Below are 18498 nucleotides of genomic sequence, written 5' to 3'. Positions count from 1 at the left end.
AAAATATACAAAATAATAAAATGAACAAAAATGATAATAATAATAATAATAATAATAATAATAATAATAATAGGTTTTCATTAAAAGAATATAAGTGGATGATGTGGCTAAATGAAAGGTTTTCATTGGTTTAAGTAGGTGATGTAGATTAGGTTTTAGATAGTCAATTGGACAACTATCTAGGATTTAAATATATAGATAAAAAAAAAAACACTTGTCAAGTAAAGAGGCAAGGGGTAGTATGAAAAATTCCATAGTATCAAACTTTATTATGTTTATTTATATGATGTATATTGTATAAGCTAGAAATAAAAACGTCTTTTCCTAAAATATTGTCTAACTTGAACAATAATTTATTTATTTATTTATTTATTTTTGTAATGTTCCTCATGATAAAAAAATATATCAAATGTAAAAAGATACAAAATTGTTTTAGTTGTGTGTCTCGCTCAACAACAAAAAAATGTGCGTGCTATAGTTGCCTGTGGAATAAAAGACTAGCAGCTTATTTCATAAAATAAAAGGACTTGTAGATTGAAATTGAATAGGTTGTGTGCTATAGTTGTTTACGTAATTTTTATATATTATTATAAGCTTGTCAAAGTAGTTTATGATAAAATAGCTTATAAAATTATAATTTTCACTAATAGCATAAAACCTAATTTATATTACATAAATTGTTTGCATAAGCTCTAAAAAAAAGCGGGATCAAACGAGCCCTTAGAAGTTTGGTGGTACTACAGGTACAAAAATAGTAGATACTATTGTACTAGTAGTGTATACGTTGAAGTGCATTTCACCAAAAAAACAAAAAATGTTGAAGTGCAAAGGGGGAAATGTGCTGAGCAAGGTTAATGTGAGAGATGAGTAAAAAAAAGGTTAATGTGAGAGAAGAAGTTGCTTTGAAACATAAATTCTCTTGTGTTTTTGGTAATAGGAGAACATTAATGTAAGGGGTTGAATTGCAATTGCATAAAATAAATTGCCAATAATAGAAAATTATACACTTTTTTAATGAGAATAGAAAGTAAGATTTACTAGACCAATATGCTTTTGACAACTAAGTTGGGTAAATTTAGCCACTCACTTTGAATGAGTAGTTAAGAATTCACCAAAAAATTCAAGGCAGATTTCACCAAAAAATTCAAGGCATAGTGTGTAGTGTAGTGTAGTGTAGTGTGTACCAAATCCAAGAGTTTTTCAACACACAAAGACACGTGTGTATTAACTATTCATCAGTCCAAATCTTCCTAGCCGTGTATTAACCTAATGAGCAATCCATTTGTCCTCAATCTTTTTAGCCATGTCACCAATCTCTGTGTTGTCATGTTTCTTCAGAGCTATCAACTTATCTATTACTCCTCCATAATCGAGTACTGACTCATCAACCATCTCGAAAAAAATCTCCGCCATAGCACTGTTAGCCAATAAGTTGTCTAATCCTTTTAGACATGACTCCAAAATTTTTTGATCTGTGCTACTCAACAGCTCACAAAGCACCTCAATAGACTCCTTACCCGGTAATGACCTATTAAAATAATGTCAATCATTTAATTTTTCATCACAACATTGTCATACATACCAATTTAAAAACAATATATCGAAAAACAAAATATGATGTTTAAACTTACATCATCTGCTCACTACTTCCACGAGTGATGTCACGAACCAAGTGGAAACAGATATTGAAGATATGGATATGGGCCAAGATGATATTGGGCTTGACACTGTTCCACAAGGTAGGCCCAAAAGGAATGCAGGCAAACCACATTGGCTTCGAGGATTCAAAACAACTCCACTCAAAAAGGGTAGAAGGGCAAGGAAGTAATTTGTTACTAAGCCTAGAATGTTCTCTGCTGACTCACCTATTCTGTTAGGATAAGAAATGCTTGTAATCATTGAGGAATGTACCTTCTTAGATTCCCTAGGATTGTACTATATAACCAATCATTAGCATATCAATAAAGCAGAGAAGAATATTGATGAAAATAGAATAGTTTGTTAGTATTTGCTTTGAATATCTGCTCTTGCTTTCATTCATTACTGCATTCATAACATTTTGGTGCTCTCATTGAGAGTCAAAATGTCTTCCATTCCCACCATCGAGGAACTCACCACGGCCATCAATACTCTTTTGCAATCCCAGCAAACGTTCCAGACCTCCGTCGCCGCCGATATCCATGACCTCCGTTCCCGTCTTGGTCCACCTGGTTTCACACCTCATCACCGAGATCTCAACCCCTTTCCCACCACTTCCATCAAGCTGGATATACCTCGTTTCGATGGTTCAGATCCGTTGGGTTGGATCTTCAAAATCAATCAATTCTTCGACTACCACACCACACCGGAGGAACAACGCCTTCGCATCGCATCTTTCTACATGGATGGCGAGGCTCTCACATGGTTTCAATGGATGCATCAAAATGGCCAGATCTTGACTTGGGCAACATTTCTCCATGCCTTAGAAACCCGTTTTGCTCCGTCACAGTACGAAGATCCGAGAGGTGCTCTGTTCAAGCTCTCACAGACATCGACGGTTAAAGAGTACCAGAATCAGTTTGAGGCTCTGGCTAACCGTATTACGGGTCTTCCTCCATCGTGCTACCTCAGTTGTTTTATTTCCGGTTTAAAACCGGCGATTCGTCGCGAGGTACTTGCTTTCCAACCTGTCACTCTGATTCAAGCTATCAGTCTTGCTAAGCTCCAAGAAGATAAGTTCTCCGATCGTTCGTTTCACCCAAATCGCACTAACACTGCCACCAGCTCCCAATCACCCAACACCAATTCCTCTTTCAAACCTACTATGTCTGTGGTCGCTCCAAAAACCCAGACGGCGGTGAAACGATTATCTCCGGAAGAGCTTCAAGCTCGTCGCGAGAAAGGATTGTGTTATAATTGTGATGAACGCTATCAACGTGGTCATCGTTGTAAGCGTCTTTTCCATCTTTTGATCGTTGAACCTGAGGATTCAACAGAGGATGCGACATCGTTTCATTTGGAAAGTTCGGATCCAGATCCGATTGTTGTTGAATCCAAGACTAGTGAATCTGAACCGGATCCAGCCCAGATCAGCTTACATGCACTCATGGGCCATACTATTCCTCAGACGTTGCGGGTTATGGGCCAAATCCACAACAAACCTGTTGCAATTCTGATTGATAGTGGGAGTACCCACAATTTTTTGCAGGACCGGGTCGCTCGCCAATTGGGCCTTTCCACTGAAGAAGCCCATTCCTTCAAAGTATTGGTGGGGAATGGGGAGGTGTTGAATTGCACATCTATGTGTCCTCAAACAACTCTGTTATTGGGCTCTCATGAATTTTCGGTGGATCTGTTTATCTTACCCTTAAGTGGAGCTGAGCTGGTACTTGGAGTCCAATGGCTGAAAACATTAGGCCCAATCGTGACGGATTATGACAAATTAACCATGAGTTTCTTTTCTGAAGGACAACAAATTCACCTAAAGGGGGTGCCAAAAGCTAATCCAGAAGAGGCTAATATCCATCAACTACAGCGTCTGGTTTCCACCAACGCAATTGATACTCTTCTTAACCTGCAACTCATCCAACCAGAAGAACCATCAAATTCCAACCCTCACCCTGATGAGCGTATCAATAAGCTCTTAACCAAATTCTCTACCATTTTCAAAACCCCAACCCACCTTCCACCACAAAGGCCAGTAGACCACAAAATACCCTTACTTCCAAACACCAACCCTGTCAATGTCCGTCCCTACCGGTACCCCCAATTTCAGAAAAAGGAAATTGAAACTCAAATCAGAGAGATGCTAGCAAACGGCCTCATTCAACACAGTTCTAGTGCTTTTTCTTCTCCTGTTCTGTTGGTACGCAAAAAAGACGGCACTTGGAGATTTTGCGTAGATTATAGAGCTTTGAATGCAGTCACTAGCAAAGATCGCTTTCCAATACCTGCCATCGATGAGCTTTTGGATGAATTATATGGCACCTGTTGGTTTACTAAACTGGATCTTCGCTCTGGATACCATCAGATTCGAATGGCTCAAGAGGATGTTCACAAGACAGCTTTCCGCACTCATCAAGGTCATTATGAATTTATGGTAATGCCTTTTGGACTGTGCAATGCACCTTCTACTTTTCAATCTACTATGAACCTTATTTTTGAGCCGTTCCTTCGTCGTTTTGTTATTGTATTCTTCGACGACATATTGGTATATAGTCCTACTTTGGATACTCATCTGCAACACTTAGAGACAGTTTTACAATGTTTACTTGACAATGAATTCTGTTTAAAGGCTTCTAAGTGTTCCTTTGCACAAACTTCTATTGATTACTTAGGACACATTGTGTCTGCTGAGGGTGTAGGCCCTGATCCTTCTAAGATCAGCGCTATGGTGAATTGGCCACCACCGACGAATGTTAAGCAATTGCGTGGTTTCTTAGGCTTAACAGGTTTCTACCGTAAGTTTGTGCGCAATTATGCTTCCTTGGCTGCGCCATTGACCTCATTACTCAAACGCGATGCTTTTGAATGGACGGAGAGAGCTCAACAAGCGTTTGAAGGGTTAAAGCGAGCCATGACTGAGGTTCCTGTGTTAGGTTTACCCAATTTTGATGAGAAATTCATACTTGAGACAGATGCTTCAGGTGTAGGAATGGGAGCGGTGTTGATGCAAAGTGGTCATCCCATTTGCTATTTCAGTAAGCAATTTTGTCCAAGAATGTTACAAGCTTCCACTTATGTGCGAGAGTTGTGTGCTATCACAACTGCAGTGAAGAAGTGGAGAACTTATCTATTGGGTAATACTTTTGCTATATATACAGATCAAAGGAGTTTGAGAGAGCTAATGACCCAAGTCATACAAACTCCTGAGCAGCAATTTTATCTTGCCAAACTGCTGGGATACTCTTATGAAATTATCTACAAACCTGGACCTCAGAACAGGGTAGCAGATGCCCTTTCACGCGTCCATTGTTTAGTTCTCACCATACCGCAGATGGATTTTCTCACTACCTTTAAACAACAACTAGCTGTGGACACCGAGTTTCAACAATTTTTAGCTCAAGTCCAAGCTAAACCAGCAGAGTATTCTGAATTTGAAATTATGAATGGACTGTTGTTTTTCAAAGGTAAATTGTTTATCCCAGCTACTTCACCACTCAAACTGACACTCTTGGAAGAATTTCATGCATCTACCATAGGTGGTCACAGTGGTATACACAGAACTTATGGGCGTTTGCAAGAGAATGTGTTTTGGTACGGGATGCGCAATGATGTTACTCACTTTGTTAAATCCTGCTCCATCTGCCAACAAACTAAGCCAGCTAACCATTCTCCATATGGACTCTTGCAACCCCTGCCGATTCCAGAGAAAGTATGGGAGGATATATCTCTCGATTTCATTGTCGGGCTCCCTTCTGTCCAATCGCATACTGTTATCTTCGTGGTGGTAGACAGACTCTCAAAGGCTGCTCATTTTGGATCTCTTCCAACACATTTTACTGCAATCAAGGTAGCTGACTTGTTTGCTAAAATGGTTTGTAAACTGCATGGCATGCCTAGAAGCATAGTGTCAGACAGGGACCCTATCTTCTTGAGTCAATTTTGGCAGGAATTATTCAAGCTGAGTGGTACTAAGCTTAGAATGTCTACAGCGTACCATCCTCAGAGCGACGGCCAGACAGAAATTGTCAATAAAGTGCTTCAGCAGTACCTGCGCTGTTTTGTCCATGACAAACCAAATCAATGGGAGCAATTCTTGCACTGGGCTGAGTGGCATTACAATACTGCCATACATACTTCCACTGGCTTATCTCCATTCCAAATTGTGTATGGTAGACCTCCTCCTGCTTTGGCTGATTATATTCCTGGATCTTCATCCATTCAGGCAATAGATGCTACACTAATAGACAGAGATATGATGCTGCAGAATCTCAAAAACAAGTTACAAAAGGCCCAAGCTATCATGAAGGAACAAGCTGATCAGCATCGTATTCCACATAAATTCAAGGTGGGTGATCTTGTGTTTGTCAAGCTAAGACCATATAGACAGAATTCTGTTATGGGGAGAAGAATTCACAAACTGTCTAAAAGATTCTATGGACCCTTTAAGCTCATAAAAGCCATTGGAGATGTGGCTTTTGAGTTGGAATTGCCACCAACTAGCAGGATCCATCCTGTTTTCCATGTCTCCCAGCTGAAACCGTGTTTTGATGAAACTTCTGAGCCACTTGATTTACCTTTGGAAGCACTTGGTAATCAACCTGTGATCAAACCATTGGCTGTTTTGGATTGGAAGCAGAATGAATCAGGAGAATTTGTAGAAGTTTTGATACAATGGGAAGGTCTGTTTCCTGAAGATGCTACTTGGGAGAAATATCAAGAAATTCAAAGCACCTACCCTACTTTCGACCTTGAGGACAAGGTCAATTTCGATGGAACCTGGGATGTCACGAACCAAGTGGAAACAGATATTGAAGATATGGATATGGGCCAAGATGATATTGGGCTTGACACTGTTCCACAAGGTAGGCCCAAAAGGAATGCAGGCAAACCACATTGGCTTCGAGGATTCAAAACAACTCCACTCAAAAAGGGTAGAAGGGCAAGGAAGTAATTTGTTACTAAGCCTAGAATGTTCTCTGCTGACTCACCTATTCTGTTAGGATAAGAAATGCTTGTAATCATTGAGGAATGTACCTTCTTAGATTCCCTAGGATTGTACTATATAACCAATCATTAGCATATCAATAAAGCAGAGAAGAATATTGATGAAAATAGAATAGTTTGTTAGTATTTGCTTTGAATATCTGCTCTTGCTTTCATTCATTACTGCATTCATAACAAGTGACATTATATATAACGCATGCAGCCACTTCCTTAATGTCAGACTCACTCTTCGTGAGATCAAGCAGAGGAGAAATAAGCTTCATATCAATCACAGCCTACAATGATCAAATATATGTTTTTGTTACAAAAGTAAAAGAAGGAAAAATAAAATTGTCAATTTCAGTTGTTCCTATGAGATTACTCTATTTTATCACATTCACTATACCACAAACTTAAGTACAAACTTTACAATAAGCACAAGTCAACAAAAAAATTTGGTCTTAAATATAAGCAAAAGTAACCAAATTTAACCCTATTTAATGTTATTGTTCCAAAAATACCTCTCATTAATTGTTCTACCCATATATATCACATAAAGGAAAATGGCGGGAATGAGAATTATTTAGAAGGTCCAAACGAAAATCAAATTGCCATGACAGTAAGTCAACAAATTGAAAGAGCAAGGGGCGAGTTAAGTGAGGGAGGAAAAAAATCCTAGATGAAGAACAAGATGGGGACATCAACAAGGAAACATGCAGTTGTGAGGAAGTTCAAAGACAAGAAACAAATAAGTCTCAAATTGAAATGGTCTTCTCATGTGGAGCAATAGGAACGGATTTCACGGAGAGAAGAAGGAGAAGAAAAAACATCCTTGATGACAAAAGAAAAATGTGGAGAAAAGTAAAGAAAGCTGAGAAAAGGTTGCAGAACAGAAAAGGAGTTGATAAAAATCAGGTATTACATACTTCAATTCAGTCCAATTTTATTAATGATTTAGAAAGAGATGCATGGAAGTTAGTTCATGGTGAAGCCAGAGAAATTTTGTCAAGGAGTATGGGACTTTGGGAAAGAGATTTGAGTGGTTAAGAATGGAGAGGAAGGGGAAATCTTGCAACAACTAATTATCCAAGAAGAGAGGGGTAAGAAGGTAGCAGAGAAAAATAAGAAGGGAGGAGGAAAAGGGAGGTGAAGTTAGGGTTGAGTTGGGGGATAATTTCAACTATAATGAAGATAGTAAGCTATAATGTAAGAAAAGAAAGAAGTATCTCATTTGATTAGAAAAAATAACCTGGATATGATATGTATTCAAGAAACTAAAATGGAGAATGTGGAGAGGAATTTGTGGGGTTCAAGTGAAGTTGATTACTCTTTCAAGGCATCAGTAGGAAGATCAAGAGGGTTGTTATAGTTATGGAATCCAAAAATATGTAACAAGCAAAATGAAATTATTGGAGACCATTTCATCTGTATGGAAGGCCAGTGGGGACAAGAAGGGATAAATGTTCTCTTAGTGAATGTTTACGCGCCTTGTGACGCTAATGGGAAAAGAATGCTTTGGAGAATGACGCTAATGGGAAAAGAATGCTTTGGAGAAAATTGTCAGATTTGGTGGGATCAAAACCTAGAGCTAGATGGTGCGTGATGGGAGACTTTAATGCAATTAAGTCGGAATCAGAACGTAAAAGAGTGAGAGACTTAACAAGGGTCAAGATGGTTGAGTTTGAGAATTTCATGTCAGAAGCAGAACTGATTGACTTACCTTTAATTGGTAGGAGATTCACATGGTCAAATTTAGAAGGCTCGGCTATGAGTCATATCGACATGTTCTTATTTTCAGAGGGCTATCTCAATGGCCAGCATGTTCTCAATGGTGTTTGGACAAAGGGCTCTCAGATCATTGTCCAATCCTTGTCCGTGAGAAAGCGGCGAATTGGAGTGAATTGGAAGGGTATCATAATTTTGTGAAAGAAAAGTGGAAATCTCTTGAAGTTGCAGCACTGTCAGAACAGGAAATTAAGTCTAAAAGAGAAGCAGCAACACAACTATTTTCATTGTCAAAGTTGAACTGCAGTATATTGTGGCAAAAATCTCGGTTGAAATCGCGTGCATTTGGATTATTTGGAAAGGTCGGAACGAGAAGGTTTTTAGGAACAAGGATAATTTTACAGAAGATTGGTTAGAACATATTCAAATGATGTCTTGGAAATGTTAAAGTGTAAGGTGAAGGGATTTAATTATCCTCTAAATCAATGGATATCAAATCCTCTAACCTGTAATTGACCGCTTGTCCCAGCGGTAAAGTTTGCAATTGCTCTACAAACACCTTTGCGGATAAACTTGTCACCACCTCTTTTATTAAGGCCTTCAACTTCAATGAGATGTTTAAGGCCCAAGAGAACTTGATTGTCGATTAAAACCTGAAAAAACGGCGATACAATAAATCAAGAGAGATCAATATTTTTTTTTAATAAGGCAAAATTTATTAATCAAAGTAAGTACAAGAAGTACAAACAAGATACAAAGACAATAAACACATGGAGCAAGAGTTCCAAACCCCCTAAAACAAAGCCAAAATCTGATGCACACAAACAGGAACCTCACAGCAGCAAACACAGGCAACAGAACAGAAATAACAAAGTCCTAAAGGAAAAGGCACAAAACCGAGAAAAGCAGTGTCAAGAGGCAAAACAGTAAGATGCAAAACTGCAACACCCGCCTCTTGCGGAGACCGCAAAGTAACAGCCGCCGCAAAAAACACAGGGAGTAACATCGCACATTTATCTTCACAGTAAACATTTCTCGGGATCCCAACACCATTCATAGAACAAACAAATTGAAATCTTCCGCCTTCCGCCGTGCCAAACCCCATCGCCACGACAACATTTTGATGTCGTCCACTGCTTTCGCCGGATCTTTCACACCATTTGCAAACGTAATATCGTTCCTGGACCTCCAAATCACCCATAGCGTGGAGTGCCAAATTAACCAAAAACCTTTCCTAATTCTTTTATTACTCGCTGCCTCAGACAGACACTCGAATAGAGAAAAAAGATTTGGAGGAATAACAATGATCACACGAAGCCAACGGAATATAGACCTCCACACACTATTGACGCAAAATCGCAGAAGAGAAACAGATGGAGGGAGGACTCCTCCGCCCCTAAGCAATGAACACAATTAGTTAACCCCCCATCTACCTGAATTCCTCGAGAAGCCAAACTCAACTTTGTCTGGATGCTAAATTATACTATTATTCATTACTGGGAAAAAGTAATTTCAATATTTACTTCTACCTGTTTGTTAGACTCATCCACATCCCTTATGATCAACAGTGCATAATTGGGAACTTCCTTCCATTTTGGATGATGCCTGTAATAAATAAAATCAGTCGGTTCAACATGCAAAAGAAACCATGAAAAAAGACAAAAAAGATAGTAATACTTACACAAGAAATTTTGGAATTTGGGCATACATGTTTGCTTTGTCCACGTCTTTTTTATAAAGACCGCTTGCCAAAAAACAAGCAAACATATGAAGAGCTATTAGCACAAGTTCTTCTCTTGTGTTTTCCATAGACAAAATATCCACAAGAGTAGGCGAAACTAAAACGCTGATAGGAGGTTGCAGTTGGAAGTAAAGCTTTGACGGAATCCTTTCACGAAAAAAGTTTAGCAAAGCAAACATAATAACCGAGGAGAGTGATTTGTCTGTAGTTGTATCCTTCAGCATACATACTAAAGGGTAGAGAGTGGTGGCACCCAATTCCAAAATTTGATGCTTTGTTTTTTGGGAATAAACTGCAATATTACCCAAGGCCCATATTGCCTGCATTTTAACAATGAGACTCTCTTTGCTGATGCAGAGCTTCAGAAGCTTTGGAATACCACCACTTGCAACTACAACTCTCGTATGCTGACACCATCCCGCGGCTATATTGTTGAGAGCCCATAGCGCCATCTCCTACATATATAATAATGTAAAATATGTTATACAATATAATAAATATTGTTCAGCAAAGAGTCTTCATGAACCAACATCATCAAGCTTTAGAACTACATATCCGTGAATCCACAGTAAGTTCATAACTAGTTTTCGGTACTGTGTAGTTGAAAGTGTGAAAACTGAAGATAAACTCCATAGCTATAAGCTTGGAACTGACTTATGCAGAGAAAAGAAGAAAAAATCATAAGCAGAGAAGAAAGTAAATTTTCCATATTCACAAATCTAATGAGTTTATGATAAATCATCTCTTATATACAAACTATGATTACACATATGCTCTAACAACTAACTAACTATATCCTAACAAACTTAGTTAGTTACAAGCAGTTGTTGACAGTTAGAATCTAACAGACTTGTGATGCAAGCAACTGAATTTCCTTCTATGTCCTTATCATTAACAGAAAGCTCAAAGATGGAAAGTGAAGGCTCAAAGATTTGAATTTACTACACAGTACCTGAAATTGAAAACGAAAATTTGAAATGGTTCGGTTGTAATTAAGTATACCAGATGCAGCTTCTACCTTTCATTTCTATGTTGTGATTTGTTGGCAAAAGCATCAATAGCTATAAGCAGTGAAAAGTGAAACAGATAGTGGATCTTTCATATATTCCTATGCTTCCAAATATAAATTGAGGTACCTGATCTAAATTTATAGAACTGTTGTGAGTCTTATGACAGTTCGACTCCTATGCTTCCAAAAATAATGCGGATCTTTTCAATTTTCCACTATTTTCGGTTTCCCAGTTTTCCACAGTCAACATAACATTAGTTCAATTTTTCAGTTTTGGTTCGGTTCGGAAGTAGTTAACCGGCTAACTAAAATGTTATAACAGTTCTGTTTGGTTCATGACAACTTATTGACAGTTCAGTTCAGTTATATAGAACTGTCGCGACAGTTCAGTTCGGTTCAGTTTTCTCTGAAAACCGAACCATGAACAGTCATACCAAAAAGTATGCAATGCTGCCAATGAGGGTTGCAATAAGTAACGACACAGAATCTTATTTCTTTCGTTTCAGGGTAATTTCTTGAACAGAGCAGACATGAAGGAAAAATGTCATACCTTCAGTTCAGGGTAATCATTCTGTGCCGAGAACTTCCACAATTGTTCGACAATATTTGGTACTTTCAGGACTTCATCGATAAAATCATGCGATCCCATTGACAATACCGTAGCAAACTTGGTCACAGCGTCTAGCTGTGCAACAGGGTCATCATCAAAAAATAACGGTTTAGCCGATGAGTGGATGATTTTCACCTGTTAAAAAAATCACACACATTAATTCAATGAAGACTGCTTACTTCTTAATGTTTTTTATTTTGGGAAAATACTACTCCTTAAATTAAGAGACAACAAAATCAAAATCAGAGGGTATATAATTCAATTAAGATTACTTACTACCTTCAACAAAATCAAAACGAAGAGACATAGCAATTCAATGAAGATTACTTACCACTACCATATTATGTACCACACACTTCTTATTTTTTATTTTTTTTAATAATACACACTTATTATTTATTCTTTTATAATAATACACACTTCTTATTTAATTATAGTAGTATTTAGTAACAACTTCAGTAAAATCATTATAATATTTATTAACAACTTCATTTAACAATTTCATTTAAAAGCAAAATCGATCATATAGTGGAAACAACAACAAAAAAAAAATAATAAAATTCAATAATAATAATAATAATAATAATAATAATAATAATAAAAGAAAGAATGGATGAAGTTGGTTACTGCATCGAAATCAGGAGGAGGAGGTAGTGGTTGCGCATGAGGATTACGAAGATCGTAACAGAATTTCTGGTACGTTCTGGTTACGTAACCATCACCGGAATCCTCATCGGAATCATCAGTATCATCATCACTGGAATCCTCATCGGAATCATCAGTATCATCATCATCACCGGAATTAACGGCATCAAGCTCGGTGGAAGTAGCGGAAGTACAGACGGTGGTGAGAGTAGGGTCGGAAGTGGCAGCGGAAGTACCGACAGTGGTGAGAGTAGGGTCGGAAGTGGAAGCGGAAGTACTGACGGTGGTGAGAGTAGGGTCGGAAGTGGCAGCGGAAGTTCCGACTGTGGTGAGAGTAGAGTTGGAAAGAGGTTCAGACATGTTGATTTCGTTACAGAAAGAAACGGAGAATAGAAATGGAAAGAATATGAGTAAACTGAAGTTTTTTTTCTAAATTCTCTAATTTTTCAACATTTAACTAACTAACAATTTCTATAGTTGTTTCCAAACTTTTAACTATGGTTACCCTTTTCTAACCCATTCTCTAACTCGGGTTCTAACAAACTTAATTTAAAGCAAAATAAAATGAGCCAAAATGATGGGGATTTGGGTAGTGGTGTGTGTAGTGTAGTGGAGTCATTGTTTGATTTGAGAGAGAAGAGTGGTGAGGGGTGAAATGGTTTGCATTTCATGTGTCTCAAAGTGAAAGAAAGAGAGATCACGTGTTGATTTCCATTTTTCTAATTTCTTAAACATTCAATTTTGATTTTTTTTTTTTAACCAAACAAAATTAATTCATATCATTAGTTAATAAATATTCAATAACGGAATAAATTTCAAATATAAGGAAACTAACTCAAACATTGGCCGCTTTAGCAAGAGTATGAGCAACCAAATTTATTTGTCTTCTAACAAACTTAACATCAAAGTTTACATAAGAAAAATAATGTCGTTAACAATTAAACTAAATTTTGAATTGTTCTGTCTTCTCGAATGGATAGCGTCAACCAACAACTTTGAGTCTCTTTCAAATTGAACTCACTCAAATTAACAATGGATAGCCTCTTTCATAGCATGTAATTTTGATTACTTTTTATGAAATAATTAATAATGTTTAATTGATATGCAGTGACGGTGTAAAATAGTTTTACACAATCGTCCAATAAATAATTAACATTTTGTCATCATGTCAAGAAAGTGGGGAAGTGGGGTGATGTGGCGAAAAACATAGTTGATATTGATTAATAGTGTAACGTCGGTACATATCAATTAAATCCTAATTAAAATCTTATCTTTAATGTTGATAATTTTTTGGATAATTTTTTTTTTAACTTTTGCAACAAAAACAATAAATTGGGAGGAGAGAGTGCAAATATAATTTTTTTTTTTTTTTACTTTTGAAGCACGATAACTAACTGCCAAATCTGGAAACGTAAACACTCTGCCATCAGAAAAAAATTTAGAGTTTAACATTTGAGACATAAACACACTTCATTAAAATTCCAAATAACTCAAAAAAAAAAAGTTACGATTTTGGCTTGACGACACTAGTAGAGAGCCCCAGGACTCAGCGGTCTCAAAAGATTATTTGTCATCATTAGTCTCAATAAAAAGATGCTTAGACTAGCGATTTTGAATCCTTAGCAGTCCATATATGTCTAAAACAGACCTACCGCTTTAATCACAGTCCTTGGATACTTTTTTTTTTTTGAATCAGCACAAATTATACACACACGCGTGAGCGCACAAAAAAAAAAAATCCTCAATTTTAATAACTAAATTGGGTGAGAGTGTGAGACATTGTTCCTCCCTGTCTCAATAAAAAGCCATTTTTATTCCTTACAGTGCCTAACTATTTTGTACCCAATATCATTACCTTCCATATGACAAATTCAAATGTCTCACTAATTAATAGCAAAAGGCTTGCATGGTGTAGCTACTAATCCATGCCAAGAAAACGTGTGAAAGGCTTTTGAACAAACAAGAATAAAATTCCGTGTTTGATGTATGTATCATATAATGCATTGAGAATTTGAAGACACACTTTCTCATTCGGAAACATGGATTGCTTAGGAGCTCTCATTCTGGTTTAACTTGGGTTATCGTTGAAACTAGAATTAGAAAGGCAGAAGTTTTTGGTTACATTATGACTAACTTATAAGCTTGTTTTATAAAAATTGACGTGTTTGCTAACAAGTTTATCTAATTAGCATGTAACGCTTTATGAGATGCTATTTTAAGTAGCACTAGTTCTTTTACTCGTGCGATGCACGGGCGAATTTTGGAGGAGTTATATATTACAATAATTTTCTTAAAAAAATGACTGAAGAAGAATAAAATATTTTTTAAGTAAATAATTATGTAAATATTTAAATATATATTGTATAAGACTTAAAATTGAGTGGAATGGAGTGGTATATGTGTCGCGGCGCGAAAAATAACCTCGAGTGTGGACACTCGAGAAAGAAACAGAGTCGCCACCGGATTTTATTTATCCCAAAGAAGGGAAAGGAAAATATCGAGAAAACCTTGAGGGGTAGAGAAAAAGGGTTCGGGAGTTGGTTATGCGAGAGGAAGGTATTAGCACCCCTCACATCCGTTGTACTCAACGGGAACCTTTTAGAGGGAAATGTTTGTTTGCTTTAATGTGTTTTTTAATGTTTGCTTGATTACTCATTTCTTGCTTCATCGATAGAAAAAGTTTGTTTTTATTATTATTTATTTGATTATATATGCGGGGAAAAAGGTTTTGTTTTTTATTATTGTGCCCGACAAGATGTTGAATCCTGCTCCTACGTATTCCCAGGTGCAATGGGAAAATCAGGGTTTCGTAGTTCAGGGTAAAAAATGTTTGTGGGTTGGTTGCTTTTAGACGCATGACGTCTAAGTCGCATTCTCGTAGTTAAACGCTGCTTGTATGCTCGCACTTCGGAGGCTTAAGCGTGATTTGTATTACGGAGAATGTCGCATTCTCGTATTTAAACGCTGCTTGTATGCTCGCACGACGGAGGCTTAAGCGTTGTTTGTGTTACGGAGAAAGGACAAAAACGTCACCCGTTTTGTGAAAAGGGTTTTACTTTTACTGCGCGCGTGGGCAGAGAAAAGGTTTGAGTGTGTTGTGTTGATTTTAGGAGTTTTAATGAAAACGTCCGAGAATGAGGATAATCCGAGTCACGAGCCATACGTCAGGGCCTCGAATTATCCGGGGAAGAAAGGCATACGTCAGACTAACCCCTTTTCACTCTAATTATGATTAAGTTCTTTTATTTGATTTAAGAAAATCAAAAGGAAAGATAAAGCGGATGATGAAGTGTTTTAATGTTTTTTAGCGTTGGGGAATGAGAATGATTCAAGTCACGAGCCATACGTCAGGGTCTCGAATCATTCGGGGAGAGAAAGCCATACGTCAGACTAACCCTTTTTCATTCCATTTATTTTAATTGTGGGGTTTTTCAAGAGATAAGCAGTTATTTAAATAGGCACTTATTTAAATAAGCACTTAAAAATGGACAAAAACGTCACTGGGGGTGCAAGAATAAGTTCTGGGGGTGAAGCAATAGCAATCTGCAACACCAGGCCCAGCCCAATCTCTAATTAGTCCAAACAAAAAATAAGCAGAAAAAATAATCCAGTGTGGCATGAGAACAGAGGCGCACAGTAGGCGTCATGGATCTGAGCCTTTTGATTAAATCAGGCGGCCAGGAGTTAAAAATCCTATAACATATCTCGGCCCTTGGATTATTTAAATGAAATCTGACGGACACGTTTTAAACTTGGGAGGGAGCCAATGACGCGTCGCCACGTCATCGTCTTCAACCTCCCTTCATCTTCTTCACGCATGGTGAAGAAAAAGAAGCCATGGATGAGCTTTGGGAGCTCACGGCCTCTAACAACAACAACCACAAATCTCGCTCAAAAATTAAAAATGAATATATGATTTTACTCGAAATCTTGCGTAGATAATGAATATGAACTTAGATTTTTCAAAAGGTGTTTGTATCTCAAAAAAAGTTCGAAACTTGAAAACCCAAAAAAACTTTAAAATTCACATTTGTACGAATTAAACAAAATCAAGGGTTGGAAAAGCTTCAGATGATGTTCAGGATTAAAAAGTGTTTAGAATCTTACTGGTTTCGAGCTTTGTTTCGGTGGGTTAACACCTACTCTTTTCTTTGCTATTTTGGAACCTTGTGTAAGCTTTTGTTGATGGTTTTTCTTCGTTTTTCTTGTGTGTTTCGCTACTGGCATGTGTTAGAAGGGATTAGCGAAAGAAAATTGAAGTTTGAGGGTGGTTTGAATGGATTTCGAAAAATGGAAGAAAGTGATGAAAATGTGAGATTTTTTATCGTTTTTTCTTCTCTCTCCCTCTGATTTTTCACCTCTTATCCGTCCTCCCCTCCTGCATGTGTCTTGGCTCTATTTATAGAGCTCTCAAGATCAAAGTTGACCTTTGATCTAGAGTGTGTGAGTGAACAAAGTTTATGGAAAATTACAAAAGCAAAATGTTTTGGTAATCTACTGTTTGAACTTGTTGATTAAAGTGGGATTTTTGCAGGAAAGGGATGGGTTGTTGCTTGTTGTGGTTAAAGTTGCAGCAAAAGGTGAAGAGAAAGAAGAGGCAAGGAGGCGCAGCAGTGTGTTGCTTGCTGTTGCTGCTTTTCTCTTTTCTTTTTTTCTTTTTTTTTTTATTTGTTAATTAATAATAATAATAATAATAATAATAATAATAATAATAATAATAATAAAATAAGTGAAAAATAGAAAATAAGTGAGAAATAAAAAAAATTATTGTAAAAAGAGGGTAGGACAAAATTAGGGTATGACAATATGATGGTATTCATTCCATCATTTTCTCTCGTTTTTCTTCCCCTCGAATTTGGGGTGTATGGAATGGAATACAATCACTTTATAAAATTGTCCAAACAATGGAATGAAGTTTATGTTCCATTCTGTCCCGCTCCATTCCATTCCATTTTATTCCATTCTATTCCGTTTCATTATGTACCATCAATCCAAACATATAGTAAATTAAAGGAGAAAACTTAGGTAAAATATCATACATCATTTTGGTCCTGTTCTCCACTTAAAATTTGACACATCAACAATTTTTTTACCACGCATCCTATGTTTCCATTTTTAGTGTTAATTTATTAAAAACTAACATGGAAACAATTGTTGATGTGTCAATTTTAAGTGGAAAACAAACAAAAAGAATGTATGGTATTTTACCTAAATTTTCTCCTAAACATGTTTAATATGTTTCTAATCTTTGGTCATTTTATTTTTTGTTTGTTTTTTCCTAAAACTTTAATGCACAATTGAGGTATTTAAGGAAGTTTTATAGACTAATGATTCATATCTTTTTTTTTTTTCATTGGAGCAACCACGACATGACAGAGTGAGTATCAAAAACCGAATAAAGTGCAATATTTAAGATATTGTATCATCAATTTAATATTTGACTTTTTTTTAGGTACATGTTGCCTTATTTAATATGATGGATCAATTTAAATAATTTTTATAAAAAAATAGAAGTATGAGTTGCTTATTTTTGTACCATTGTGAGTTGCATAAGCATTGTAGAGACCATTTGTTAGTAATGTATGAAACTCAAAGTGGTATTACTATTGAAGATGTTCTAAAAGCAAACTCAAAACATAGCCGGAAAATTTCATCACTATTCTCTCTTAGGCTCTGTTTGGCAAAATTAACGGATGACTGATAAGCTAGCTAATAGCTTATAGCTTATGGTTGATGGCTCTTTTTAAAAAGACCGTTACCAAACATGTTTTTAACTATAAGACATAAGCTATAAGCTTACTTTTTTGTCTTGTGAAATAGACTCTTAGCCTTCCGTGTTCCTTCAACTGTCTCGCATTCTATTGTTAAACTTATGCAATAAGTGGGAAAAAAAATAAGAAAAGGAGTACTCCGAACATTGAAGAACTCAATAAATTGATTAAAACATGCCTAGAAATATGATAGCTTTATTAGGAGAAAAAAGTAAGTGCATATTCTTAACTTAAAAAAATAAATATAGATGTCGATCCATGAATGTTGTTGTGGATTTAGATGGATATGCATGCACATAAATTAGCATAATTATAATAAAAACACAAACAGTTGTGGGAGACTCGTATGAGCTTATCAAGATAGAAGCAG

General features: G+C 36.7%; 1 protein-coding gene across 1 annotated transcript; it reads right to left on the bottom strand.

Annotated features, from left to right (window-relative positions):
* Window positions 1-982: 982 nt before the first annotated feature.
* On the bottom strand, window positions 983-13058 carry LOC123907810 (importin subunit alpha-1b-like). The gene is made up of 7 exons (XM_045958185.1): window positions 12340-13058; window positions 11653-11847; window positions 10034-10548; window positions 9882-9957; window positions 8859-9005; window positions 1632-6923; window positions 983-1528 (listed from the first exon to the last, which is right to left on the bottom strand). The coding sequence occupies exons 1-6, from the start codon at window positions 12715-12717 to the stop codon at window positions 6801-6803; spliced, it is 1434 nt and encodes a 477-aa protein (XP_045814141.1). The 5' UTR covers window positions 12718-13058; the 3' UTR covers window positions 983-1528; window positions 1632-6800.
* Between the last annotated feature and the right edge of the window lie 5440 nt (window positions 13059-18498).

Source organism: Trifolium pratense, linkage group LG2 (genome assembly GCF_020283565.1).
Source record: "Trifolium pratense cultivar HEN17-A07 linkage group LG2, ARS_RC_1.1, whole genome shotgun sequence".
Classification (NCBI taxonomy): Eukaryota; Viridiplantae; Streptophyta; class Magnoliopsida; order Fabales; family Fabaceae; genus Trifolium; species Trifolium pratense.
Note: the sequence above shows the minus strand (reverse complement) of the source record. Positions and strands in the feature narration are given on the sequence as shown.

Bases quoted from the DNA above. Each gene is read 5' to 3' on its own strand.
- LOC123907810 (XM_045958185.1), bottom strand. From the start codon at position 12,717: ATGTCTGAACCTCTTTCCAACTCTACTCTCACCACAGTCGGAACTTCC. The intron at 10,549-11,652 runs GTATGACATTTT...TTATATATGTAG, and splicing joins ATGATTACCCTGAACTGAAG to GAGATGGCGCTATGGGCTCT. The intron at 9,958-10,033 runs GTAAGTATTACT...TATTTATTACAG, and splicing joins CAAATTCCAAAATTTCTTGT to GCATCATCCAAAATGGAAGG.